Here is a 27,227-nt window from a genome sequence, read left to right as displayed (position 1 = left end):
AAATGGAACCAAGACTGCAAATTTTTATATCCATGGCGAGCTGGAAGGTGACTTTTTATTTATTCCTAATTATTTTCTCTTCGGTATTATATATACATACATATATATGTACTGTGTGACTTGGAGAGCAAACAAAGGGCATAGCATGCAATGTGTGTCCCCTCGTGAGGGAAATATTAGCTGAAGATGGGCTGAGACTGAAGATCAGAGAGGGGAGGACTAAAAAAAGTACGATGGGGCTTTGTGAGAGGAGATAGGAGGGAGGGGGGGAGGGCGAGAGGGGAGATGAGAGATGAGAGATAGCTGCAGACTTCTAGTAATAATGGCATTGCAGTTGTATCATATATATATTAAAGCCTTAACTGCGTTGCCATCCGTAATGCCCAGTAGTTTGATGAAGAAAGCATACGGTGATGGCCTAGTTTGCCAATACTGTGAGCGGGACACTATTTAGCAATCTTCTCGTACGCCTATAAACGGCGCCATGTCACAATCTGATTTTTTTTTTTACTTTACTATCCGTGTTTCAGTTCATCATTAGATTCATCATTAGATTTTCAGTTCAGTATTAGATGTTCAGTTCATAGTGGAGAAAGAAAAAAAAATACTTTTTATTGCTTGATCATAATATACAACTCTCTTCATTTCAGCCGTTAAAATCTTTCATCTTTAGCTTGAAGTAAGCCACCGCAAACGCAGATAAAATGAAAAAGAAACATAAAAGCTACTCATCTCAACTCTCGCATCACATCTCTTCAAACGCTCAGCCCCCTTTCCATTCACACAAAGTGAGCTAAAAAGGGTTTGATTCACACGTTCCTTCTTGCTATCTCAATCTATCGCCGCTTTTTGCTTTTCGCTCTTCATCCAACCTTGTTCGAACAAGACATTATAAAACAAGTCCTATCAAGCTAGAAAAAAAGGAAACAAAGCATAAAAAGTCTGAAAGTGAACAACAACCTCCAGGTTTTGTTCTTAAGGGGGTAAATAGAAAGAGAGAGAGAGAGAGAAGATATTTGTTGAATCTCGTTAAAAAGTCAAGAAGACATAACAATCGCGTGATTGATACATTGAAAGAAACGAAGAAGAAAAAACGGGGGAGGAGGGACGAAAGAGGAGATAAATAAGAAAGAAGAAGAGGCAATGAAACGAAAAATGTAATCACATTAGACATCAGGAGAAATCGAATAATCTGACAGCGCGCTTCCCGCAAATTTTGATTCCGATTTTTCTTTTCCAGCATAAATAGTCGATTCATATCCGCGACCGTCCAAACATGATAGTTGAAGGAAAGAACAAAACATTGTATATGCCTCTGTCTGTCTCTTTATATGCTGCGGCTTGAATATGGGAGACCAGCCCAGCACACGCTGCTATTAGGTCTAAACAGAGGAATGATTCGTAGTGGTTGTAATGAGAAATCCTCGACGCAGAAACATTAACCCCTGCATCCTAGGGAGGCAGATATCCTTAGCCAGTATTTTGCCTAGACCAGAGCCCGCTGGAGGCGAGCACTGTTGCCTAGGGCCTCTATATCAAATTTCAAATTTTTTACCAAACTCCGCGCGCGGCAGATGAAAAAAGAAATCTTGCCTCAGCTGACCGGCCAGCTGCAATACAAAGGCATACACACATTGGTTGCAGACTTATAGTCGTACAACGCCGCCATGAATTTATCAGTCAAAGAAAATTTACTTTCTCTGAGAAGTGAGGTATGTTAGTAATTATTACGGCCTTGTCGGTTGTTGGAAGATGAGGGACGTACGCGACCGCGTCTACCGTTGACTTGCTCTTGCGGCATATAACCCATATTGTTGGGTACACCTCCCATGTTTCCGCCATAGCCATATCCACCAACCATGCCGAAGCCGGGGGGCGGAGCATAAGGTGGCTGGCCACCAGCTGGAGGCTGCATTGGGCTTCCATTCGGCATATTCTGCTGGCGGTACTGATCGATCGGCTGACCAGCGTTGCCGTAGCCGCCAAATCCAGGCTGCATTGGCGGGTATGGGTAATTCATCTGCGGGTTTCCTCGATTCATCATGCTCTGCTGATACTGTAGCTGTGAGATATTCATCGCGGGAGGCATAGGGCCGTTCTGTCCATTGTACATCATGCTTGTGTTGAAGGCAGGGAAAGGGGGAGGAGGTCCAGCATCGGCATTATCACCCCGCTGCTGATTCTCAAAATTGGGAGCCCCAGAGTTGGCGTTGTAGAAACCCTTGTTAGACTGGCCACCTTGCTGGCCATGTTGGCCATTGGTCTGTCGTGAGGTCGGCCTTTGTCGTTGCTCTGCATGGGTACTAGTCTCGCGATTTGGTCCGGCAGTCCGGGTTGCGAGGCCGACCTCATCCATGAGTCGCTTGTAACCCTGGTTTGCCTGTGCCTTGATTCTGACCAGGACGTTTTTGACATTCTCCGTGACCTCAAGTCGCATACCTTCCTCAAAGAAGGGTGTCGTAAGAACCTTGAAGATGAAAGTAGCTCCACAAGCTTGGTCGCTCAGGATAGCCTCGAGAACCTGGTCGTTAGGAGAGATGAAGAGGCGCTTTAAAATATTATCACGGGCCTCGATCTCATTCTTCTGGTTAATCACTTTGAGCACTGTGAGATAGGCCACCTTATGGGTGCACAGGGGCACCAGATAGGGAATCAGTCGCGGCGAGAGAACGTGACGGCGGTTGGGGAAAGTGCAAGTATCCAGCAGCCAGGTCAATAGCAGTGCGCCATTTGCATTGGTTGCAAGCTGAACGCTGTGCAGTGCAATAGCGGCAGCCAGCATTCTCTGCTGGTCCTTTGTCGAATGGTGGCTTTCCAAGCAGGCCCTCATGGCTCGAGCACCATAACGACCTTGTGCAATCTCCCACATTTGACTAAGCATCGTCTCGAAAATGAAGTCGTTGTAAGGGGCGCCAAACTTGAGGCAGCCTTGTAGGACATAGTTGCCATACTGGTCCAAGAAGAGTGGGACGGTGTAGGGTCGAAGGTGCTCTACAATCAGAGACAGCTGACTAGGTGTCTTACACACATCAATGATCTTCTGGGCCGCCCAAGTTCCGTTCTTGTGAATACCGATCTCAGCTAGATGCGGCGCAATCTCAGCAAGCATAGCATCTCTCAGCTGATCAGAGCAGTGGTCGAATAGCTTTTGGACGACAGTGTTGCCAAGATAATCAGACGCAAGCTCGGCAATCTCAGGAAGCATATCCACAGCAATGTTTTCAATCTCTGCCTGAGAAAGCATCTGGTTATCGATACGCTTGCGAATGTCTCTCAGCTTAGGGGCATCGTGAACCCTTGTGTGAGTCGGTTCGCGAATGGGGGGGATCTCCTCCAAAAAGGCGCTGTATTGCACTGCAGACTGCAGGCTCTTGGAAATTCGAGCCTTGTCTTCGTCAGTTGCGCCAAACTCTCCCACGATGTCGAGAATATCCGTGGTCATTTCGCGCAAAGGAGGCAAGGTTGGCGTAGCATTGTTGAGTGCTCCAGCAGCAACCGACGAGTTTTCTCCGGGTCTAGTGGCCGAAGCCCCCTTGTTGGCCTCTTGAGCTTTGCCAAAGGGATCAGGGCTGGGAGATGGGAATGCTCCATCATGTCCTGGAGTGTTGGAAGCAGAAGGAGGCTTGGCAAAGTTGATTCGAATAGGTCCAGCGCCAGGGAATATTTCTTTACCATTCATGCTGGCCTTGGCGGACACTGCACTCTCTACCCTCTCAAAATTGACAAATCCACAGTTCTTATGTGTGAGGACGCGAGCTGAAAGGATCGGTCCGTGAGACTTGAACATTTCGACGAGAGTAGAGGTAGTGGTGGATGTAGGAATGCCGCCTAGCCAAAGAGCGCTGGTTGGGCCATCAAGATTTTGTTCTTCGGGGTTGAGATGGCCCGCGTTGCGGCTGTTGGATCGTCCCAGATTCATGCCAGCAACTGCCTGGGAGATGTCATCATACTCCTTCTCTTCCTGCAAGCGAATCTCAGCTTGAGGGATAGAGCCAGCGGCATTGTTATTGCCGTAAGATCCGACTAAGCGGCTTCCCGGCGTATCTAGCACACCTGCGGTACGAGCACGAGGTCTCGTGGCCTGAGTTGCGTAGGCGCGGACTGCCATGTTGTGGTTGTGGATAGCCGCCTGCGTCGCAGCTAGTTGATCCTGCAGCGCTGCATACTGGCTATCGATAGGGATGTCGGCGTCATAGTCGTCTTCCTCGTCAGCATATTTGTCCTTGTTGTTGACAGAGTAGGAACGGAAGCGACTGGCGTGCCGAGTCATGTCGAAGCTGGATATGTAGGTAGGAGTAGCAAGTTGGGCTCTTTGGGGTTGAGGAGTTTCAGCAAGTCCAAGGTAGTCCAGAGTGCGCATATGAACATCAGACTCCCCGCCTCCTTCTCTGGAAAATTGAGACTGAGCGGGCGAGCTGGGACCGTTGGAACCTACGCTTGCGATGCTGGCGAGGGTAGTAGCTCGTTCGCGGCCAATACCCGACGGATTCCAGCTGCTAAAGATTGAGGGACCGAACGGCGAGGCAGAGGTTGGCAGGTTGGCATAAGGGCTACGCTGTGGCATAGACCCGGCTCGAAGCCTGGAGAGGAGGGTCGAGGTACCGTTATTGCTACTGTTGTTATCTGGCTGTTCAATGCCGGGAGATGGCGATTTGTTGAACGGGCTCTGCGATGGTGTAACGCGAGCAGATTTGTTGGCAGGAACCCCAGGTATGGCTAGCAGGCCGTTACCAATGCCGCCAGGAAATCGAGAGGGCACGGTGCCCGCTCGAGCACGCCTGGTGGGAGGCAAGCTCTCTGGTGTGGGCAGCTGGGCAAAGTTTGGGAAGCCGTCGGTGGGCGACTCGGGGATATTTTCTCGGAGAGGAGTCGAATTCCCACTTGTCGGTGGCCCGCCCCATGGGTTGAGAGGCAAACCGGGGACGCCTTCTTGAGCCTGAATCTCGCGAGCCCTAAACATTAATGATAATTGTTAGCAGCTGACTGATAGACAGTCGCAGTGGATGTTTTTTTTTTTTTTTTTTTTTTTATCTTTGGAGCTTAAAAAAACCCTTTGCGTTGCTTCTCGTGTTTTGGGGGGGGGAGGCGGAGCTATCGTCGTGCCACGAACCTTTTCGAAAACAGCCGGCTGGAGCCCGCCATCTCGTGCGACGGAGAACCAGTCCCGGATCGCGTGTTGCTAGATATAATGCTACTCGAATTCATACTTCCGGGAAGCCCAAAGACCGACCTCGCGGTGGTCGACAAGGGATCGATTGGAGAGTTTGTGGCGGAGGGAGAGTTGGAGCGGTTTTGGCTGGCAGAGTGCGAGGAATAGCCGAGTGCCAAATGGTCGGATCTGGAAGCTGACATTATCGATTATCCAGGTGGCCGCATGGGAATACGGCGCTACCAATTAATTATTTTTTTTCTCTCTCTCTCTTTTCTTCCCCTCTTTTTGCTTTTGTTTCTGTCCTCGTAGAATGCACTAGGAAATATTATTTTCTCGAGGTGGGAAACGCCTCTCGTCTAGTTTGGATGAGATGGACGGAGAGCAGGTGGATGCTCGTCGAAGCTTGGCCTCTAGAGAAAAAGCCAATCGGTCAAGGGAAAAAAAAAGGCCAGGATGACGTGGTGGTTCCGCTGAGCAAAGAGCCAAGGGCAATGAGGATGCTGTAAGCAGAGAGAAGATGGACGAAGAAGAAGAAGAAGAAGTAAATGAAAAAAGGGAGTGCAGCCGGGGAAATGGCAGAAGAAGAAAGAAAAAGAAGATCCAGTAGCCTGTATTACAAGATGATGTTGCGAGAAAAACTGGACTAACACCTCTCTTCAGCGTTGAGAAACGGGGAGTGGAGGCACGCGCACACAGGCACAGAGGCTTGGGACTCCGCTGGCTCGTAGGCGGAAAGTCGGCGTCCCAGGATGGCGCCTTTAGCGAAGAATTGCCGCCGCGGTTGCGTTGCTCGGATGGAGCTGAGGCGCAGGCACGAACGAGAGACTGGGAAGACGAAGTCGCGATCAATATACAGGCCTCATTGAGGGGTGGTGGAGGATGAGGAAGAGGAGGAGGAGGAGGAGGAGGAGGGAAAGACGTTGAGCCAAGGGGTCTGCAGCAAGAAGCTGCGAAAAGTCGAGGTCGGCGGTTGCTCTCGGGGCCATTGGCGGTTGCGCTGAGGTGTCCGGAGGTACCTGCTGGCCTCGTCACTCCCTCCGCCGGGCAGCGGCCCTGCGATGTAGCCTGGTACTTTGCGGGGTGGTACTTGAGCGATGCTGGGGCAGCGTCAGATAGGTACGTGAATATTTGGCGAGTGGTGCGGCACTACCCGCTAACCAGGGTGCGGATACCGGCAACAATCACATCGATTATACACCGCCTGAGCAAGTTTGATGGACAAAGGAAAAAGAAGAAGAAAAAAAAGAGACCACCTTGCAGGTCCTACCAGGGGGTTGTAGCGCATCAGCTGTTATTGTTCTGCTCGTCCTACAACAGCCACTATCGCCTACTGTTGCTACAGCATGCCTCACACCTACGCACCTACACCACACCTACGTACTGCCTGTGCCATCTCCAAGCAGCTGTCCTTTGCCCTGGGTGCGTGCCGTGCCCCTGAGATGTTGCCCCATCAAGTCTAGTCCGCGGCGGCAGCGCTGCAAAGGCAAAATGGGCTGCTGCTGCTCTGGCTGCGACAGGCGATCAGCCCGCGGCCGCCACGCCCAACGCCATCTTGAAACACGGGAGCCAGCGCTGGAGGAGCTGCTAATGGGCACAGCGCACAACGGTAGCAGCGCCGGTCTACCTTGGGTAGGCATAGCCCTCCATGCACCATGCATGTAGGGAGCAGATGATGGGATTCCAAACTGGCCAATGGCCGTGCTTGCCCCCTTTTCCTGGGCTTTCCTTTCTTCTTTTCCTTCCTGTCAACCGTCTTCCTCTCTTCCATTTTCTGTCCATGGACTGTGTATGTCTCGCCCGCCCTCTCTTCCCGGCACTTCCAGGCTAGCCTGCTTTAGCACCATCTACGCCTAGGTCTAGGGGCCCAGGTCTCTCGCATCTCGGATTTCCTGGCTTGCTCGCTTCACTCCGCACTGATCAGCGGCTGACAGGCCTTCCCCGGCCCTTTTTAAGTTCCTTCGAATACTATATACAGCGCCTGGCCGTTTTGCATACAGAGGCCATGGAGGTTACCTAAGCCCAGCAGCGCAGACACCGGGCCTGGAAGTGAATCCTTTGGTTTTGATGCCGAGAACTCCAGAACCCGTGCGCCAGTGTCTTGTTGCGAGTAATGAAAATCGCCTCCAGTCCCGTCCCTACACCTCTGATGCGATCCGCACTTCCCGTCCCAGCAGCCACAAGTTTAGGGCAACTCTTTTTTTTTTTTCGCTCGTTGAACTCCATTTACCGATATACCGTCTAAACTCACCTGCCGGGGGTTGAATAATGGAATCGGAATCGTACTATGTATATACAATAATACCTCAACAAGCCAACGTATTGATAAGCCACGGTGGCTGATAATGGCCATCAGGCGAGCAGTTGCAGTTCAGCTACTCCATACAGCTGCTTGTGTCTCTCGCCCTAGTGGCATCCAGTAGTTGAATGCATTCCACAGCCAGCTCAGCTGCAAGGGACACGCCACCAGAGCACCAACTAGTAACATGAATTTCTGTTAATATCTAGTAGTAGCCTATGTCTATTATGGCTATTAGGAGAGCGTAAGCTCGCAAATGGCCAACGCAACATGTCCACGACAACAACACGTCTCATTCAGTTTCTCTCATCTTCCCTCTCTGCCCTCTTCCCATCTCTTCCACCGGGCTCTCCCGTCGTCCTTTTGCCCCTCTTCGCCCGTGGGACTGATACCTAGTCTCCCGCCAAGAAGTAAAAAAATGGGAACCCCGAGGCTAGACGGCTATTTTTGCCATTCGGACTATATATATCCGGGGCCGATTGAGCCGCAGAGGTGTTCCGAGAATTGCTTTGTGTCCGGATGTTGATACTGGCCATCTTAATTAGCTCTTGGCACCGTCTCACGCTCATAACACGATGGTTTAAAGAAAAGAAAAAGAAAAGAAAAAGAGAGAGAGAGAGAGAGGGAAAAAGCCAAAAAGGGGTGCAAAGATTATTTTTTCTTTTCCAAAGGCTGTCTATCACTAGCTCTCACTCTCCCTTGATTCCCATATCTCCTGTTTCTCCATGTAACCTCACCACCCTCATTCGTCCACACTCTGCCGCCGATCTCACCAATCAAAATATTCTACAAGGTCACCGGGGGAGAATCTATCAGAATGTTGAAACGGACGCACCTCTTAAAACACACAGAGATCGGTCTTCTTCCTAGCTACTAATAATAGCAGCTCCGTACACAGGCAAGGTAACTGCTGACTATAGGCCTCTTCGCCGTATGTGAAAGCAATCGATGCGTGATAGGACAGTCGAATTTGAAACTCATTACAACACCAGTTTATTCGTTCTATATCGTATAAATCTACATCTAAAAAGCGTGGAGCCGTGATAGCCACCCCCCATCGTGTAAACTCATTCAGGAAGTAACTATTCCTCGAGACTCGTCTTTCTATCCAAGTCCCAAGAAATCCCGTAGGTCTCGTCTCTTGATTAAATCATGCAGATATCTTTTTTAAAAAAAAGGGAGTTGTGCAAACTCGCGCGCAGGCAGGCAAGCACAAAGCAAGAAGATTGTAGAATAAATGTCAACCAAGCAGGAAAAAAAAAACGCCAAAGCACCAAAAAAATGATTCAAAGGTCATGAGGAGTCAGCCACTGCTCTGCCAGAATGGCGCTGCAAAGGGGGGAATACAGAGGCCGCCAACATCTAGACTCAGACAACACTCATCTCTCCTCCTTTTTTCTTTGTTCTCAAAGCTCTCTCAATAGACATTATCACCTTTATTTCGCATTCCTCTTGAATGCCAAGAGATCTGCCAAGCTTGACAGGGGAGAGCCGTGCTGCAAGAAGTCATGAGCCAGCAGCTCATCTGCGGAAGCTCTGCTCTTGACGTCGACACATAAGCAGACAGAAAGGAAGGCCTTGAGCTCTTTGCTGAGCTTCTCGGGCTTCTTGAGACGCGGCGTTCCGTTGGTGGCGATGAGATACAGAGCCTTCAGTGGCTCCTCGTTCAGGTATGGCGGCTCAGACTCAATCATTTCAATCGCCATGATACCCAGAGACCAAATATCAACCTTGGGGCCATACTCCTTCTGCTTGACAACTTCTGGTGCCATCCAGTAGGGTGTTCCCACCATGGTCGCTCTCTTGGACTTGGCCTCCGTCAACTTGGCACAGAAACCGAAATCGGCTGCGCAATTGTTAGCAAGGTTATTCCCCCCCCTCTGTGCGACTGAAAGATGCAAAGAAAGTGACTTACTAATCTTAACATTTCCTCGGGCATCCAACAAGACATTGTCGCTCTTAATGTCTCGGTGGATAATGCTCTGGGCGTGAAGATGTTGCAAGCCTTGGCAAGTCTATATCCGTGGTCAATATCATCACCAACCGCAAAGGGATTAAAGCAGGAAACACTTACCTCATGGCAGATGGTGGAAATCTGCTCCTCTGTTATTGAAGGGTTGTTATCAATGACATCAGTCAGGGCACCTCCCTCCATGAATTCCATAACGACCCAAAGTTCGGCGTTGTTGTTTCGGAGGAAAGCATCGAGGAAGTTGACAATGTTCTTGTGACGGTTGTCCTTCATGACCATAATCTCGTTCACAATCAGCTCCTTTCTTGGCTGGTGAGCAAGGTCCATCTGCTTAATGGCAACTTGTGCTCTGGGTCCTTGTTGACGGAGGAAGTCGCGAGCAATTCCCACAGCAGTGTCTTTGATCTTGGCAACATATACCGAGCCAGAGGCACCCTGTCCGATCTTCTTCTGTTTCGAGTAGGAGAGGTTGGGGTCTTCCTTTGAGACAGCTTCCTTCAACTTCGCCATGACTTCATTTTCTGACATGGTTGACATGCGTACATCTTGCTTGCGCTCAGCAGGAGTCTGCTTGGGGGGTGCTGGCTCAGCCGGCTTGGGCTCGCTCTGTGCCTGGTTCTGGTTGACCTTGGAAACATTAAGCGGCTTGACAGGGGCAGGCATGCGAGCAGCTTGAGGCTGAGGCTGGGGTTGTCTCTGTTGGGTTGCTGAGGCGGGAGCTCGCGAGCTAGGGCTCTCGTTACGCTGCGGTGCCGGTGCTCTGGGCAGAGGAGTTGAGCCAGATTGCGGAACAACAGGAGGCCGTCCAGCACCTGCAGTCGGCGGTGAAGGTGCCGGACGTTGAGCCTTCAGAGCACTAATCTGCTGAGGAGGTTTAGGTGCTGGCGGAGCTGCCCTAGAGGGGTTGAATCGATCGGCGCCACCATAGCCACCACCACCACCAATCTCTTGCTGGGCCATGGGAACCTTGGTCTTTGGAAGAGAGGCGTTGTATTCCTCCATCTCTCGTCGCTCTCGCTCCTCTTGCTCGCGCTGTCGTCTTCTCTGCTCCTCTCTTGCGGCATCGGCTGCTGACGTGTAGGTTGGCGATGAGTTTTGCATCTGTTGGCCCGGGCCGGGGCGTCTCTGGCCATTGGGGCTGTACTGGGAGCTGCTGCTGCCGGGAGGAGGCGGACGAGGAGGCGCAACGCCATTGCCGCCACCGCCCATGCCCATCGGCTTGTTCTGCATGGCTCCTGGGGGCGCATTGCCAAAGGGGTCATCAGACTTCTTGGCAAGATCAGTATAAAAGTCCAAGACTTCAAAAACGGCCTGAGGATTACGTTCATAGTCTTCCTTGGTAATGGCCGAAGAATTGAGCAGCTTGGACCATTCTGGCGGCAAGCCAACGAACTCTCCGGTCTGCGGGTCAAAGCCGACGTGGACGGCGTGCGCGAAGTTGGTCGGGTTGCTCACGCCGCCCATGCCAGGGCAAGCACCGTATATGAAATCGATCCACTCGTACAAATCGTCTTCAGACTTGACCTTGATGTGAAGCGCCTTGTCGCCCTGGCCATCGTCATCACCAGGGCTGTTGGATGATCCGTCTGCCCTCCGCTTGATCTCGAAGATGGTGCCTGCTGCCTCGACTCTGCCGACGTTGACGACGTCTTTCAGATGGAGGCTGTATGCCACCTTGCCACCTTCTGTCTTATGGAAATCGATGGCCTCCTTACGGAGAATCAAGTACTTGTTCTTCCAAGGCTGGAATACGTTCCTATTCTCCTTGACCGAGGCCCATCCCTCCTTTCTAACAGCGACGCCGCCCATACCGTCTGTGTTATTGGTCTGCTGGCGAGCAATGGGCAGAGATATCGTAGAGCCGGTGTATGTAGAGGTCGCGGTGCTGCGAATTGGAGAGATTGCCATGTTCGCCATGCTGCCTGGGAGATTCGGGTTAGGAGTCAAGTTGAGACGCGGTCTGTTGTCGGGAGGCTGGGGTGCAGGGCCAGGATTCATAAACTGGTTGGCCGAGTAGATACTAAGCGCATATATGAATCAGCATAAAGTCCGTGGTCGACGAGATGTGTTGGCATCGAGTGGTGGTGGCAGCACCACTGAGGTTGACGAGGAGAGCGGATAGGGTCAATGTGAAAAGGGTCAAATTGTAGATTATACTTATGAAGGGGGGTGTTTTAACTTGAGTGACAGGGCCCTTCCAGGGTGATACCGCCACTCAAGAAGCATACCCATACATAAGCACTTGGCGGTATGGACAATCCGCCGCCAATCCCAGTACTTGGGTCGTCGAAGAGGGGGGTGGATGCCTTTTCCCAACTGCCATCTCGTTGGCCAGCCCTAGGCTGTCCCAGCGCGCTTATGGAGACGTCTCGCCCATGACGATACGGAAGTGGTATGCTTAGTTGACAACGTACCTATGCTGAGCCATACTGAATTATGAAAGGAGAAGGGGGGGAAAGCGGCTGCGGGGATGGCCTGGGTATCGTGTTTTAATGTGCCCTCTCTAGCCGGTAGGTATCTTTCTGTGCTTTAATCCAGAGCAGTACGTAAAGTATTAAGATATGAAAAGGAACAAGCCTCTACCCTGTCGATAGAGCAGAGAAATTGATCGAAGATTGGCGAGGAATTAGGCCGCCTCTCGACAACGACAACGAACGCGAGCCAGCTTAGCACCGCTGAGGCGGGATGGAAGAGAGCGACAAGAGAGAGTGATGAAACAGCAGACAAAGCGACAGTCGATCGAGCGCACAGGAGAAAACGCCCAATGCGCCAATGTTGGTCAAATCCAAGCAGGTCGGTGGGCAGAGGTGGGGATTCTCACGCGCGTGCAGATGCAGCTGAAGGCTTGTCTCGTCGGTCAGGGCGTGGTCCAGCTCAGAGCACCCGGACGGAATGCGGAGTTGCAGGCGAGTCAATTGGCTGTCCTTGGACGAGGAGCTGCGCGACTAGCCCAGCTAACGCAGACGATGAGTGTTCTGAGACGCCGCAAGGCCTGTCAAAAAACGAAAGAAGGAAAAAAAAAAAAGGAAGCGAGGACGCACGGCGAGAGAAGCGAGGATGGGTGGTAGGAAGGAGATTTGAGGCGACACGAACAGCTGGGGTCGCGCCTTGACGGGCACAGCGCCGGCCTCGACCACTCAGCGTCAAGGCCGCCTCTGGTACAGGTAACTGCCGCCGCTGCTACAGCGCTGCGCAAGCTTCCACCCGCTAGCTCTGGGCTCTGGCTGATGCCGCGGGCGGCTGCGGCTGCTGCAGTATGCTAATACCGTTACTGCAGCTGCTGGAGCCTCTGCATTATGCATAGGGGGGGTCAAGGCGCTGGGGCGACGGTACCTGGCAGCACGACTGGGGGGGACGACGGGGTACGCGCTGGGCCGCCCAGCGCACTATGGCCGGTGAGGTAGCGCGTCCTCGTTCGGGACGCCTCACCGTCGTACCTCGCAAAGTCGCGGGCCATGGAGAAACAGCTGTGTGGGGAAGGTCGCGACGAGGCCCAGCGCGGAAGGCCGCACCCGCCACTGGCCAGAAAAGGTCGAGCCCAAAAGGTGGGCGAGGTGGGGGGCCCAGCAGCGCTGCAGGTGGATTTGCCGCCGCCGGGCGAACCCCTGAGGATGCTGCCCATTAGGGGATTCGAGGAGGCTCCAGGGGCTGCTAGTGGTGGCTGCAAGCACTAGGCCCTAACATGGCTCTGTCGTCCGGTGCTCACCTGAAATCAGTGTTACAGACAGACAGCCGGAGCGGGACACAAGGACCAGCAATTTATCGTTGATGAATCCATCGCGGCAGCTAGGCGTCGGGATGCTTGTAAATTATCGGTAGCAATCTCGCCATCTCGCCGTGCAGATTGATATTGATAGGTGGCGGCGTGGATTTGCGCGGTCCATTCAGATACTGCCTTGACCGCGTTGCTCGTTCATTCGCCCGCCTCTTTGGCTGAGGGGAAGCCATTATATGGAGTAGATTTTCTTGATCTTCAGGAGCGTCGCAGATGGTCGCCCCTACAGACGCTTCACACAGACAAACACCCCTCCTCCCCTCGGATGGCTTGTCTCTGCGCATCCCAAATCACGTTGTGTTTCACAGTCACAGGCCCAAAGGGAGAGATCCGCAACCAACGCGGGGAGAGGCCACAAGAAGCGATTTCAGTGCTTTGCACAGACCCCGAACCCCGTGTGATACAAGTGTGCGAAGTGAACTCCATTGAGAAAAATTTGGTTCTTTCGGAAAACGCGCTCCTCAGGCTAACAATATGGAGTAGCTCGAGCAGCAACAAACTCGCCTGTCAGCCGGGGCAAAACCCATCCTCATCATCAGATGTTTCATGCGTCCCGCAAGGCCTCCTTGAAGCCGGGTAAATAAAGTTTTTTGACAAATACACGTGTAATATCGTCATATAGTAGACAAGGCTACATGCAACTTGGGCAAATCCTCGCAGGTCGCAAAACAGCTTTGTCCTCATTCTTCCCTTACTCGGCCGTGCTATGACCGCCGACGATCATATCAAAGTGTGTCACTGCTTGACAGAAGGGTGGGAAAAGGGGGGAACGACGCAGCGAGTCAGCCTGTTGAAATGATATTGGATCCAACCCTTTTCCAACCAAGGCGGTCGATAAAACGCAAGACTAATCCACTAGGGGCAGTCCTTTTCACGCCGCTTGATGACATTCGACTCCACGCGATAGGCTATTGGTACAACAACAGCTGCAATCCTGGCTGCCAAAAAAAAAAGAAAACAAACAAAATAGGTTAAGGATGCGCATGAAATAGGCTCATGAGGCTGCCAAGAAAAATAAAACAGATCTGCAGTACGAGTGCCACATCACTTCCTAATATGCGTACAAAGCAAAAGAGCACGCGCGCGCGAAAACGGTCCCTCCTATGAAGACTCTATGCAAGTCAAGTCAATCCTGCGCATGCAGGGTTCATCGACTTGACGAAATGGAGCGACAAGGATTCAACGTCAAGCCATGCGGCTCTAGCGCAGCTTGAATTCAACTTGCCCCTGCCTCTATTATACAACCCTAGCTTTTCGCTTTTCGGAGCTGCAAGTAGATTCTATAGGGTAGGTGCATCAATTGTGTTGTATGACGATGGGCGTGTTGTGAACATCCAATGCTATTTAAACACTTCTTTTTTTTTTTTGGTCTCTTTGATTCTTTTTTATCTTGGACGCTTATAACAGGCTATCCGTACATAACCCAGCTCTTTGCTCTATGTGTTTCCCACAACTTTTCATCAAATGGAGTAACCGTCTCAGCATTCCAAAAATGGCCAACCACATGCCTGTATTCTTTGTCTCTTTTTGCTAAAAAATCGGCATCTAGATTTAGTTTTCTATCATCTATCGAACGGGAACATCAACCTCCTGTCCCTGGAATTTGGGAAGCTCAGACTCAATCTGGGCCCAGGTCTTGCTGCCATTAACCAACGACTGGATGGCCTCCAGGATCTTAGCCTCCTCAGCTCGGACCTGGGTGGTCGAATCACGATCTCTCAGCGTAATGGTGCCGTCCTGGAGGGTCTGGAAGTCGACAGTGATGCCGAGCGGTGTTCCGAGCTCGTCGTTTCGACTGTATCGCTTGCCGATACTGGCGGATGAGTCGTCTACGCGGCTGGAGACGCCAAGGCTTCGCAGCTTCTGAGACAGCTTCTTGACGGTAGGCTTGAACTGCGGGTTGGATGACAGAGGAACCAGGAGAACCTTTGTCGGGGCCACAGTGGGAGGGAAAGATAGAACCTGCAAAGCGAATCCATTAGTGAGTCTTTACTCCAGCAATAATTCACGTAAACACAGTAAGAGAAAAGACTTACACCACGAGCTTCATCACCGCCATCGCTGCCACGGGTCCAGAAGTTGTGCTCAATGAGAGAGTAGAGAATACGGCCGATACCGAAAGATGGCTCGATAACATTGGGAGTGTATTCACGAGTGTTCTCCACCCTCTTGCGGAACTCAATAGCGACAGAGTCCTTGTCGATGGTAGCCTTGCCACCGGCAATGCCCTCAACGTCCAGGACAATCTTGCCATTCTCAGCCAGCTCCTTGGACAGCTTCTCGCGCTGCTCTTGTGAAGTAGCCTCCAAGGCAGTCTCTACGGTCTTGGCATCCTTCTTGAACAGAGGTCCAAACTTCTTCTTCTGGATATCGACCTGCCACTCCTCAATGACCTTGGGCTCATCAAGTCGCTCACGGACGACCAGAGGAGCGCCAGTCTTCTTGGCATGAACTGACAAGTCGTATGCGCTACGATCAGCACATCCGACGCACTCCACCCAGCCAGTTGAGGTCAACAGCTCTGCATCCCAGCAGTCAGTGGCATAGTGGGCCATTTCGTTGGCCATGTGCTGTCGGAATCGCATCTTGGACTGATCAACACCAATCTTCTCCAGGAAGAGGTGGATACGAGCAAGGAAGTATCCAAGAGTCTCGTTGTCGACAACACCGTCCTTGACGGCCTGGCCAATGGTAATCTTTTGAGTGTGGGTCTTTCCGGAGAGCTGGACGTGGCGATCCAGCAGAACCATCTCGACGTTCTCGACCTCGTGGAAGCGGCTGTGCTTCTTGCCACCCTCAGGGTCAACAAAGTGCTCAATCTCAGCCATCAGGAACTCTCGCACACGCAAGAGACCGGCACGGGGCGAAATCTCGTTTCTGTATGACTTTCCGATGGAGGCCGAGGCAAAGGGCATTTGGGACTGGTTGAATTCGAGGAGCTTGGCAAAGTTGAGGAACTGTCCCTGGGCAGTCTCGGGACGGAGGTAGCCAGCGAGGTTGCTGCTGGGGCCAATGGATGTCTGGAACATCAGGTTGAAGGCAACGGGGTCCGATGGAAGGACACCAGTCTCGGGGTTCTTGAGGTCATACTTCTTGATGAGCTCGCCGAGTTCAGGGCCGTCATAGTTGTCAATCTTGGCAAGCACCTCCTCGTACTCCTGGACAACAGCATCGTCCAGCTTGACGGCGGCGGCAGTCTTGGCCTTCTTCTTCTTCTTGGGGTCGACCTCCTTCTCCTCTATTTTTTGGCCACGGGCCTCTTTGTCGCCCTTGAGACGAGCCTCGAGGATGGCCTCAACAAAGTGATCGGCTCGCAGAATCTCGCCGTTCTTGGGGTCTTTGCACATCCAGTCGGCAAATTTATCGACGTGGCCACTGGTCTTGAGAACATCATGGGGAGTCAGCGCAGTGCAGTCGACTTCCAGCATGTCCTCCTCAAGGACAAAGTGTTTCCTCCACAGATCGATAATGTTGGCTTGAAGAGCGCAGCCTGGCGGGCCGTAGTCGTAGAGACCACCAACTCCTCCGTAGATCTCAAAGGAGGGGGTGTAGAACATGCGCCGTCGCAGCATGGCATCGAGGACCACCTTGTCGAGGGGCTGGCCCTTGAGCGTCGTAGCGGATGAAGACATGGCGCCGGTCTTGGGGGGATTCTGCGGCTTGAGAGGCTGGAATGCGCAAAGCTTTCGCGAAACAGAAAAGTTGCGACGACTGATCGCTGCAGCAGGCCGGGTCACACGCGGGGCAAATGTGAGGCGGGCGAGAGTTGCTGGAGAGGGGAGCAGCAGACGGATTGGCTTCATCCACCAGGGTTTTTAAGTTGGTCGAGGATGAGGGCGCGAGTCGAGTCACAAAAACTCAGGCCGCACTGGTTTCCTCTGGCTAGGTATGGTGGGGTTGGGCAGAAAAGAACTTGGAGAAACATCTAGACAAAAGTTGTGTGCGCCGCCTGTGACTCCAGCCGGCCAGAGGCCCACCAAAGATCTGTAGTGGCCGATTGACTCTACAGCGCCCGGCTTCGGCCGCCCCTCAGTGCCCTTGCACGTCAGCCTATAGCGGCAGCGACCCTGTGCTGCGGCGGGGCAGACCGTTTGACTCCAGCCTTACGTGTAATCTGCATGTAGGTAACAGGTAGGCCTAGTAAGTACAAGGTTCGAGTGGCCTGCTGGTTTTTATATGTCCTAGGAAATAAAACGAGTCGCATTATTATCCAGAAAGAAAATTATCGAGATATAATCATCTTGTTTCCAAATCAAATTCTGCTAAACCCCTCGTTGAGTGCAAGGGCCTACATATAAAAGTAGAGTAGGTTGAAATATCAAATGCTATGCATCTACAAACCTGTCCCTAATTCCTGACGATTGAAACACCATTCAAATATTCTTTTGTGTCTTTCATCAAACTCGTATATCCGTCTTTAAAAATCCTCATGATAGCCCCCTTTATCAGCTCAACCTCAGCGCAGCTCTCTTGTTGGAGTCGCAGACCTGCTTTCTGCCCTAAAAATGCTAATATGAGAGCGATGGGCCACATACTCGCTATCCGCATAGCCCAGAATGCCTCTAATTTCCGTGCTTTGATGGCCCAAGATTCTCGAGATTTCGGGCGCGGCATAGTTGACGAGAGCTCGTCCGATTTCTTGTCTCACGCCTTCCCAGCGCTTTCCGTCTGGGCCCGGGTTGGATTTTCGGGTGACGACGACAAGCCGGACGACTTCTTGCTGGGCAAAGTTGCCCTCGACATCTACCACGCCAACGGGTAGTAAACCGGCCTTGGTAAGAAGGGCCTTGTGGGCACCTTCGTCGATGTATAGTGTGCCATGGGGATTCGGAGTGTGGAGGAGCCAAAAATGGCGATCCCGAATTGGATCGTTTGAAGCCAAAAATCTCGTGTGTAATGGCGGAGCTGGCTTCCCTTCTTTATTTTCCGATGCGGCCAGGAGGTTTAGCGACATGGATGATGCCGATCTCGATGGCTGGAGGTAACGAACAATGTTCAAGACGTTTCCGGGATTCGATGACCTGGTGATGATTGTCGTTACACCCGCCGACGTCCCGAGTCGTGCGGCGATGATCTTTGTACTCATACCTCCTGTGCCTAGGGCCGACCCAGCGCTTGAGACTATTTTTATTATAACTTAGTGAGATATCCTTGGCGAATTTATGAAAGTACGACATACCATCTGCCTCAAGGGCTGAAATATCTTCCACAATTTCAATGGGTTTAGCATCGGGATGACTTCTCGGGTTCTTATCGTATAAACAATCGACATCTGTCATGAGGAACAAGAGGTCTGCGTGTATCATAGCCGCTGTAATCGCTGAAAGGGTATCATTATCGCCAAATTTGATTTCGGAAACTGCCAGGGTGTCGTTTTCGTTTACAATTGGGATGACTCCCATGTCTAATAACTCGTTGAATGTGCTCTGAGCATTGAGATATCGTGTTCGCTAAGCAAGAAAAAAAGCATTGATCATGATTAGCTCAAAATACCACTCCGGATTGATTGTCATGAATCATACATCAGCAATATCATTTCGTGTGAGCAGAATCTGTGCCACAGGCTGCGCCAGGTGGGCAAACAAGCTGTCCCAGAGACTAATCAGCCGGCACTGACCGATTGCTGCCAAGGCCTATGGATGGCGCACCAATGTTAGAATGTCAAGCTGAGATTGGGCCTGCAACGGAGCAAACTTGCCTGTAATTGAGCCAGATGCTTTGGACGTTTGGCTACGTCCATTCGTCGAAGGCCGACACCAATGGCTCCTGAAGAGACAATGACCACTCTATGGCCATCCTTTCGCAGCTTGACGGCCGTGTCCACAATCAGGGTCAAGATTGGCAGCAGAGGCTCGTGAGTTGTTTCGTCGACAATTGAGCTCGTGCCTTTATTCATGGCCGTGTTAGAGAGAAGTGCCTTTCTACATTGCTCAGCGTGCAAATTCATGTTTCGCACTCACCCAGCTTGATAACAACAGTCAAAGGCTTTGACTTCCTCATAGCCGATAGGCCGTCGTCTTGTAAGAAGGGAAGATGCAAATGTTAGCCAATTGAGCTAGCACATAAACTTGAATATGAAAAAGGAAAAAAAAAAAAAAACAAAGGTAGCAGACGAAAAGTACGAATCTGAAGAGGGAATAAAAGGGAGGGCGAGCAAGCGTCGTGAAATATAAATACAAATGCAGCTGGGCGTCTTGGACATCCACCGCTGTCAACGCAATGAGACACAAAATCCGTCATTTGGCTTACTCGGAGTGATATCGCCAGACATCTTTGCCAGCTCCCCTGTCACGATTTATGCGATGGTAGCTCTATTCGACGAAGCTAATTGGCTTCAGAAAATTTCCCGGTCAGTTCATTGAATTGAGAGTTGGGACATCCGGTGGGATGAAAGCCGCATATGTAGAAGGGATCGTCACTCAATCGCAGAGGCGCGCCCTTTCTAGTTGTTTCAATCCGAATAGTTCCCTTGCAGTCATGCTCCGTCCCGCTTTTCGGAGCAGCCCAAGATCCAAATTTGGAGTTTTCCCTCTTACAGCTTACGATAAGATAAGCTAGGCCATCAACGGAGCAGAATGGCTCTCCTAGTGAGAAAAACCACTCTCACCGCCCTGCACTTTGTCGATTCTATGCGGCAGAATTATGTACTAGCACTACGAACGACGAGAGCTTGTATCAAGTGAGGCACTACCATCACCTAATCCAATACATTCCCCCATCCAATCCGTGCCACTACGCATACTACGAGAAAACAGGGAGACGACGTTGTAGACGGCCCTGAATTGACATACCTTTTTGTTATCAGTAGACACACCTCGCAGCCATGGCCCCCGGCGCAGCGCCAACCCCATCAGCTCCGGCTGGTGATTCCGCGATACCGAAACCACCCAAAGAAGTCGTCAACGACCCAGCCCGAACCGGTTTCGACCCGCAGATGAAATGGTGGATGAACTATTTCCGAATTCTTTCCGGCCAGATGACCCCCGAGGGCCTGTTCCACTACCGTGAATGGCGGTACAAAGTCCACGAGGAGCGAGACTGCAAGCGATGCGACGAGTACCGCGACTGGCTGTTCACATACTCGCCCGTTGTACGCTTCCTGTCCGGGAAGATCAAAGACTTGAACGGAAATCTGGATGCCTCAAACGTTTTATGTCGACGGTGTCCCGCGCGGCTGGAAGAGGATGGGCAGGTGCACCGACAGTCCGGAGGGTTCAGCCCGAACCACGGCATCCTGATTTGCGCAAACGAGATCCGCGATCGCAAACACTTGGAAGACACTCTAGCGCATGAAATGGTGCATGCGTGGGACCATCTGCGATGGAAAGTGGACTGGATGGGAGATAAAGATTTGAAGCATGCTGCATGCACGGAGGTCAGTTCTTTATACGCGAAAGATATTTGTGCCGGGGAATGAGAGCCGTCAATCGGCGAATTGGCCTGTGGCTAACGTTAGTCAAAACTACAGATTCGCGCATCAATGCTCAGTGGAGAATGTCGTTGGACGAGAGAAGCCTTAACCCGAGGCAACTGGTCTTTAACCCAACAGTTTCAGAACTGCGTTCGCGCAAGAGCCATCAGATCCGTCATGGCTCGACCGAGGTGTAAAGACGATGTACAAGCGACCAAAGTGGTCAATGAAGTCTGGGATTCATGTTTCTCAGATACCAGGCCTTTTGATGAGGTATATAGGTAAATTCGAATGCCTTGTAAATATAGACTTTATGATGTACGATACCGTCTAGCTCTAGCGCAGCTCCGCTCATGACACTCAACTTTAACTCTCAATACTATTAAAAGATACCCCCAAAAACAAAACATTTCACTGAATCGCTAAACTGTTCCCAAGTAACCGTCCAAAGAATGGTGAAAAAAAAAAAAAAAAAAAAAGAATGAAAACGCCCTTGACTCCTCTCTATGCAAGACAACATACCAGTTCGAAAATTACAAAATCAACTCCAAGAACAATAAGGTCGTTAAAAAAGCGACAAAAGATTGCATATCTCGTATGCCTGGAAGATCAAGAGCTCTTCTCACGGTTGGCAGCTCTTTCACCCTTTACGCAGTGCTTGATGATCCAAGGGTGGTTCTGTACCTCATCAAGGGGGATTCTCTTCTCAGGGTCAAGAACCAAGAGCTTTGATTAACTTGTTAGCTGATTCGTTACTCTTCTTCATATCGGGAACTGATGACTTACTCTTTTGATAAGATCAGCAGCTTCGGCGCTAACAAATTTGGGAATTTGCATATCTGCACGAGCAATCCTTCGCTGCGTCATGACGGGAGTATCCTCAAAAGGAGCTTCGCCGACAAGAAATTCGTATGTCAACACACCCAGACTCCACAAGTCGACCTTTTCATTGTAGTAATTGTCCGAAGACCCAGGCTTGATCATCTCCGGGGGGAGATAGTCGAGCGTACCGCACAAGGTTTTGCGTCTATTGTTTGGGGCATGCACACTCCAGCCAAAGTCTGAAATCTTGATTTCTCCATGAATGCCGACGAGAATGTTCTCAGGCTTGATGTCGCGGTGGATAACGTGCTTTCTGTGAAGATATCGTAGTGCAGAGGCCATCTGGGCGACGTACTGAGCTGCTTTCCACTCTGGGAATTTGGTCTCCTTCCGCAAGTGCTTGTACAACTCTCCCTTGCCAGCAAACTCAAGAATCAGGAAGACCCGTTTGCTGTCGTGGAAATGGCCGTAAAGCTGTAAGATATTCGGATGTCGCAGGTTGCTCTGGATCTCGATTTCTCGCCTAACTTGCTTCTCGACACCGCCGCCGGCCTGCAGCTCACTTTTGTGCAGCACCTTCAGCGCGCAAATAAATCCGCTAGTCCGCTCTCTGGCAAGATATACTCGACCAAACTTGCCCTTGCCCAGTGGCCGCCCAATCTCAAACATTCCCAGATGGAATTGCTTGGGCATACTCGGCTGCTCCGTAAGAGCTACCTTGGTGTCATCGATCTCCTTCTCGGTAACGGTAACTTTCACCTTTTCCTTTTCTTTCTCACTTTCCCTTTCTTTCTCTCTATCCTCCTTCACCCGCGATGTGGTAGAAGGGAGAGGCTTTCTGACCGGTGGTGGTGAAGCGGGATTCATAGGTTTCCTAGGGACCGCTTGCGAAGGGAGAGCGGATGCAACAGCATTATTACTTTGCGACTGAAGTGCTACTTTGTAAAGGTTTGGCCGGTTAGTGCTTGATGCCGTTGTCACCTAGACTCATGTTAATCTTATTGAAAGCCAAGCAGTGAGCAGGATTGTCATCCTACCTTGGCCTTGGTATAGAGCTTCGAACTTTCGCCGACATCGTTCTCGTCTTGAACAGTCATGTGCTCGAACCGCGACTCCAGCACGCGCGTGGACATTTTGTTCGCCATATCTTGGTGACTCGGCTCTGTAGTAACAATTAAACAGGCGCCCTTCCTCGACGTTGAGTTATTCCTGATATCAGAGAGGAGAGTTCGTTGGACGGGGGCTGTGGCAGCAACGGGGCACTTCAGCTGCCGTTGTTGCGGTCTAACGTTGTTACGGCAACCGCACGTGCATACATAACTTCGCCTGACTAAGCTCCAACTGTCTGACAGGGAGCGGCAGATGAGATGTCTGAAGATGCATATACCAATTGTTTCTCAAATTTGGTTGCATTTTGAAAGAAAAGAAAAAAAAAAAAAAAAAAAAAAAAAAGAGAAGTTCATAATATAATTTGGAAGTAAATGTATTTTCTCTCTCTTCTATGTATGACTTGCTCGGATACCTTGGAGTGCTGGATAGTAGCCACTATCATCTGAAATAGGCTCTAGATCGGTCCTAGCATGGCTAAAGTTAGCGGCGGCCATAATGGCTGAAAGATTCAGTTGATTGACTCTAGCGGGGCCTTCAAGGTTGGCATTGAGCTGCGATCTTGAGTGAAGCGCAACGCCGAATCTTCAATTGTTCCCTGATACATGGCCCTGATGCAATATAATCACTAGACATTAATGTGACATGACCATAGTATTCTCTTCTTGCATGATACTCTCAAAAGGGTTTAGTTATACTGGTAGGTCATAACACTGGTGCCTCACTCAGAGTATTTATACAATAAGTGCCTATAGTATCTATTTCCAATTCCATATATCAGCGTCCCATTGCCACTTTGCACAAAAGTTTATACCAAAACATATCATTGAATGCTATTTTCTTTTAGAGATTCAATGTCGAGTTAACAACACCAAAAGCCCAATGTGAAAGCTGCACGAAAGTCCAGGCGTGAAAGTGTTTTTTAATTTCTCCAACCACTCCGCTACCTCAGTCCACCCCACCATAGATCTAGTAGTAGCTCTCTCACGCTCATCCTGCTTGCACATCATCTCTGCCAACTCACCCTCTCAGCCGCCCAGACACGAAGCTGCCCGCCAGCTTCCGCCATTGCCAAGCAATCATGACAAACCACATCACCTCTCTCGACGAACCCTTCCCCAGCCCCGACTCTCTCGCCGCCGCCACAACCACCCACACGCAGAACCGCTTCCGCATCTCGACCCGCAAGCTCCCCATCTCCAAATCCGCCGCCATCGATGCCCTCGAGAAGAAGCTCGGCATCCCCGTGCCGGAGATGATCTTTGGCGACAACCTCGTCGCCATCACCCACGGCCCCTCCAACTGGACGCTCGAGTTCAACACCACGGATGCGCTCGACGCCGTCGACAAGACCGACAAGAACATGCTCCGCGTGGCCTATGCGCGCGACTGGGAGAGCACGCGCGAGGGCACCACGCAGAGCATCAAGGAGGTGGTCAAGCCGTACGACTGGAGCTACTCGACGACGTACTGCGGCACGGTCCGGGGAGGCTCCGAGTCGAGCTTCCAGCCGACGGAGAAGCATATCCCCATTGAGCTGCTGAAGCGGCGCGATCCGATGCTCTTTTTCGACGAGGTGGTCCTGTATGAAAGCGAGCTGGATGACAACGGCATTTCTTTGTATAGCGCCAAGTTGAGGGTTCACGAGAAGCGCATGCTGTTGCTGGTCCGGCTGTTTATGCGACTGGATAATGTTCTGGTGCGACTGAGAGACACGAGAGTCTATGTGGACTTTGAGACGGACGAGGTACTGCGTGAATACACAGCCAAGGAATCCAAGTTTGATGACGTCAAGAATGTAAGCGAAGCATCAAAAGATAAGGATTTTTCTTTTGTTTTACCTTTTTCCACATCTTGGAGACACTTGGCTAATGCGTACATGTCAAATCACAGGCTCTGCGGAGAACAGGAAGGCTACCCGATGATGTCACAATCGCATTGCGAGATCCTACTGCCTTGGATCCCTTGCTGGAAGTTGTCGAGCATCGGGTAGAGGCTGTGTCACTAGCAGCAGTAACGCAATAATTAATAAAATAGAGGAGAGGAAAGAGAATCACCATGAAAATCTTGGGTGTTTAGAAGGGCATGTGAGCAACATCGCAATGCAATCATGAAACGGCGTTTTTTTGGGGTATTGGTAATAAAACTTAGGAATCTTTTGTTACAACTTTTTATTTTCAAGAATAAGCCAGAGCATTTTATAAAGCTCTCTAAAAATTGCCCCCCAGGGAAAAAAAAAAAGGAGACAAGGGATGAAACAACATGATACAGAGTCATGGATATCAACAATGAAAATACAAATCCAACCAACCTATTCAGTCCAGCGCCTCTCTTTTTCAGATTCATTCATTAGACCCTTATAACGTTTGAAAGCAACCCAAAACATAGAGAAACACAACCGGGCTCCAATCGACGTAAAAATCGACGTAAAACAAAAAAAGATATCCAGGCCGTATTGTGAAAATTTACGAGCAAGACATCATCTCCCGTCTTGTGGTGAAGACGGCTCGGCCACTTCCTCAAAATCTAGTTCCCACCTGTCTACCTCTTTGAACTTTTTGCTCGCCTCTTTCAGTTCTGCTGCGTCTGCAAGAGCAGCGTCCGCCTCCTTTGCGGCACTATCAAATGTATTGTCTGCCAGAGGAATAAATCGGCTCGCTTCTTCCTCTCCTTCCTCATCCTCGTCCTCATCATTATCGCTGCCTCTGCTCCTGTCTCCTGCATTTTCCTTATCTGATGAATGTCGGCGTGATGCAGACCTGCCTGATGCGCCAACTTGTTTCGATGAACCGCCCGTCCTACCGCCTCGGGAGGCTGAACGGGAACCAGCGGCTCTGGTAGGTGGCCGGCCCCTTTTTCGCCTGCGGGCAGTTTCAGTGTCCAAATAAGACAGTTCATCATCTCCATTGCCCAATCCCGATGTATCGAGCTCTTCGTCACTTTCCAAGCCGAGGGGGTCGCGCTGCTTCTTGTATCGCCGCTTAGGGAGCAGGCTTGTAAGATCAGCCGTAGTCATCTTAGGCGAAGCTTGCTGGCTTCGTGGTGGCCGACCACGTGTCTTGCCTGTCTTGGCTGCATCGTAGTTTGGCGAATGTGTTAATGAAGGAGGTGAAGATATGTCTGATAGATTGTCGAGGCGTGTGGGAGTGGTGACGGAAGGTCTGCGGCGCTTCTTTGCTAGCGATCGAATATCTGGCCACACATCAGATGCTTCTGATCCACTACTCGCGGGCGGAGCTGCGATTTCCGCCTGGGTGACTGGTGTAACTGGGCGCGGCGGGAGTCTAGACGGAGGCCCCCGAGGCGAAGATACATCCGATATTTCTGACTCGCTTGTCTCATCTATCTGATCCTCCTCAGGGAATGGAGGAGCATCTGGCAGTTCCGATGAATGCCTCTCTCGAAGCTGTCTAGATGAACCGGGCTCCGTACGCGACACTTTCTCTGGGCGTGTGCTATCTTGCTGCGCATCCAAACTCTTCCGTTTTCTTGGGTTTGAGGATTCGGCCTCTTCTGGCGACTCTGGTTCTGCAATTTCATCGTTTCCACGTGTTCGGCGTCGATTTTTCAACGGGGTGGATTCCGCCTCAGGCTCAAAGTCATCTTCGCTGTTGACCTCAGAATCCTGGCCGGCTGGCGAAGGCCCTTCAAGAGGCTCCCGGCTAGTTCCCAAAATGCTTGGCTCCCGTGCACGCCGCTTGAAAAGGCCGATGTTGAATGAGGAACCGACTCTAGGGGTGTTCCCACTCCGGCTGCTTGGTCGAATTGGGGGATCGTTTCTTCCTATAAAACTAGACCGGCGTGACTGAGTCCGGAGAGCGCTATATGACATATTTGAAATATCTCCCGAGCGCGCTGAGCCAGGGCCATCCGCAAAGCTGTCATCCAAATCGCCAAAAACACTGTCGCCCAGATCCAATCCGCTTGTATCCCGTTGATTGTAATTCGGTGTAGACGCTGTAAATCGGCCAAGCTCTATTGAGCTTCTGGAGCTGGCACGCATTGCTTCTCCTTCGCTTGTTGCGGTCGCATCTTCGTCAGCGGGCCTGTTGAGCGCTTCGTCGCGAGTACGATTTGCCGTCACAATAGAGTCTTCGTCGTTAATGTTTAGCTGCGCGACAGATCGTATTTTCCTGGGGCGGCCTCTAGGACGGCCTCTAGTCTCTGGTTTGGTTTCAAGGGCGCCACTGGAGCTGTTGCCCGGCTCTGCACTGGATGACACCACGGCAGCAGCCTTGCCCGCACGGGGTCCGGGAGGACGTCCTCTCTTTGGCCGCGGCATCGCAACTGGTAGTGAAATGTAGACGAGGATCAGTGAATAATGCTGAAGCGGGTGGAAGAATAAATATGCACGCTTCTCGTGAATGCAACTCAAGGTACAAAAAATCCGGGGTCGCAGTTATTGCAGCAGTGCCATGGTGTGGGTTGGGCAACAAAATGATCGTGAGGGTTAACTTAGCTTGCAATGTTGACGCGTTCCGACGCGGGTGGAAGTGGAGGAATCGCGAGGCTGCCATTTTTAGGCGGGGCCACTTAAAAAATAGAGCACATTGCCTAAAAAGGTGGTACCTTGGTGGTGGTATATCAGCCTTGTGACAGGCATCACTCAGCTTGTACTGCTGATTGAACAGGCAGGTATAGAGAAAATTGCTACCTACCTACTAAGGTAAGCTTACATGTAATGAAACGAAC

The 27,227-nt window shown here is 51.1% G+C and overlaps 9 protein-coding genes across 10 annotated transcripts; 2 read left to right on the top strand and 7 right to left on the bottom strand.

The window, feature by feature from the left end:
• Nucleotides 1–587: 587 nt before the first annotated feature.
• TrAFT101_001781 (uncharacterized protein) lies at nucleotides 588–6,135 on the bottom strand. 2 transcript variants are annotated; one of them, XM_066126417.1, is made up of 3 exons: nucleotides 5,111–6,135; nucleotides 1,766–4,952; nucleotides 588–1,700 (listed from the first exon to the last, which is right to left on the bottom strand). In XM_066126417.1, exons 1-3 carry the CDS (start codon nucleotides 5,350–5,352, stop codon nucleotides 1,692–1,694), a joined length of 3,438 nt encoding a protein of 1,145 aa, XP_065982518.1. In that variant the 5' UTR covers nucleotides 5,353–6,135; the 3' UTR covers nucleotides 588–1,691. The 2 variants fall into 2 exon arrangements, with proteins under 2 accessions (XP_065982518.1, XP_024762908.1); XM_024899531.2 differs by having other exon boundaries at nucleotides 588–4,952.
• A 2,216-nt stretch (nucleotides 6,136–8,351) lies between these two features.
• Nucleotides 8,352–12,417, bottom strand: TrAFT101_001780 (uncharacterized protein). The gene is made up of 4 exons (XM_024902395.2): nucleotides 11,835–12,417; nucleotides 9,523–11,440; nucleotides 9,364–9,463; nucleotides 8,352–9,294 (listed from the first exon to the last, which is right to left on the bottom strand). Exons 1-4 carry the CDS (start codon nucleotides 11,846–11,848, stop codon nucleotides 8,885–8,887), a joined length of 2,442 nt encoding a protein of 813 aa, XP_024762907.2. The 5' UTR covers nucleotides 11,849–12,417; the 3' UTR covers nucleotides 8,352–8,884.
• A 216-nt stretch (nucleotides 12,418–12,633) lies between these two features.
• TrAFT101_001779 (uncharacterized protein) lies at nucleotides 12,634–13,042 on the bottom strand (the record flags this gene model as incomplete). The annotated part of the gene is made up of 1 exon (XM_024905183.2): nucleotides 12,634–13,042. One exon carries the CDS (start codon nucleotides 13,040–13,042, stop codon nucleotides 12,731–12,733), a length of 312 nt encoding a protein of 103 aa, XP_024762906.1. The 3' UTR covers nucleotides 12,634–12,730.
• A 1,442-nt stretch (nucleotides 13,043–14,484) lies between these two features.
• GRS1 (Glycine--tRNA ligase 1, mitochondrial) lies at nucleotides 14,485–17,135 on the bottom strand. The gene is made up of 2 exons (XM_024901797.2): nucleotides 15,232–17,135; nucleotides 14,485–15,157 (listed from the first exon to the last, which is right to left on the bottom strand). The coding sequence occupies exons 1-2, from the start codon at nucleotides 16,996–16,998 to the stop codon at nucleotides 14,762–14,764; spliced, it is 2,163 nt and encodes a 720-aa protein (XP_024762904.2). The 5' UTR covers nucleotides 16,999–17,135; the 3' UTR covers nucleotides 14,485–14,761.
• A 239-nt stretch (nucleotides 17,136–17,374) lies between these two features.
• On the bottom strand, nucleotides 17,375–19,717 carry TrAFT101_001777 (uncharacterized protein). Its single transcript, XM_024902394.2, has 6 exons — nucleotides 19,445–19,717; nucleotides 19,156–19,212; nucleotides 18,894–19,081; nucleotides 18,718–18,828; nucleotides 18,375–18,645; nucleotides 17,375–18,316 (listed from the first exon to the last, which is right to left on the bottom strand). Exons 1-6 carry the CDS (start codon nucleotides 19,464–19,466, stop codon nucleotides 17,652–17,654), a joined length of 1,314 nt encoding a protein of 437 aa, XP_024762903.1. The 5' UTR covers nucleotides 19,467–19,717; the 3' UTR covers nucleotides 17,375–17,651.
• A 140-nt stretch (nucleotides 19,718–19,857) lies between these two features.
• ATP23 (Mitochondrial inner membrane protease atp23) lies at nucleotides 19,858–21,021 on the top strand. Its single transcript, XM_024909610.2, has 2 exons — nucleotides 19,858–20,570; nucleotides 20,664–21,021. Exons 1-2 carry the CDS (start codon nucleotides 20,019–20,021, stop codon nucleotides 20,889–20,891), a joined length of 780 nt encoding a protein of 259 aa, XP_024762902.1. The 5' UTR covers nucleotides 19,858–20,018; the 3' UTR covers nucleotides 20,892–21,021.
• On the bottom strand, nucleotides 20,857–22,682 carry ARK1 (Serine/threonine-protein kinase ark1). Its single transcript, XM_024901796.2, has 3 exons — nucleotides 22,466–22,682; nucleotides 21,393–22,409; nucleotides 20,857–21,332 (listed from the first exon to the last, which is right to left on the bottom strand). Exons 1-3 carry the CDS (start codon nucleotides 22,571–22,573, stop codon nucleotides 21,216–21,218), a joined length of 1,242 nt encoding a protein of 413 aa, XP_024762901.1. The 5' UTR covers nucleotides 22,574–22,682; the 3' UTR covers nucleotides 20,857–21,215.
• A 729-nt stretch (nucleotides 22,683–23,411) lies between these two features.
• Nucleotides 23,412–25,070, top strand: TrAFT101_001774 (uncharacterized protein). The gene is made up of 2 exons (XM_024909609.2): nucleotides 23,412–24,333; nucleotides 24,429–25,070. The coding sequence occupies exons 1-2, from the start codon at nucleotides 23,617–23,619 to the stop codon at nucleotides 24,558–24,560; spliced, it is 849 nt and encodes a 282-aa protein (XP_024762900.1). The 5' UTR covers nucleotides 23,412–23,616; the 3' UTR covers nucleotides 24,561–25,070.
• Nucleotides 24,573–27,087, bottom strand: TrAFT101_001773 (uncharacterized protein). Its single transcript, XM_066126416.1, has one exon. It carries the CDS (start codon nucleotides 26,815–26,817, stop codon nucleotides 25,015–25,017), a length of 1,803 nt encoding a protein of 600 aa, XP_065982517.1. The 5' UTR covers nucleotides 26,818–27,087; the 3' UTR covers nucleotides 24,573–25,014.
• Between the last annotated feature and the right edge of the window lie 140 nt (nucleotides 27,088–27,227).

This window comes from Trichoderma asperellum, chromosome 1 (assembly GCF_020647865.1).
Source record: "Trichoderma asperellum chromosome 1, complete sequence".
NCBI classification, from domain to species: Eukaryota; Fungi; Ascomycota; class Sordariomycetes; order Hypocreales; family Hypocreaceae; genus Trichoderma; species Trichoderma asperellum.
Note: the sequence above shows the minus strand (reverse complement) of the source record. Positions and strands in the feature narration are given on the sequence as shown.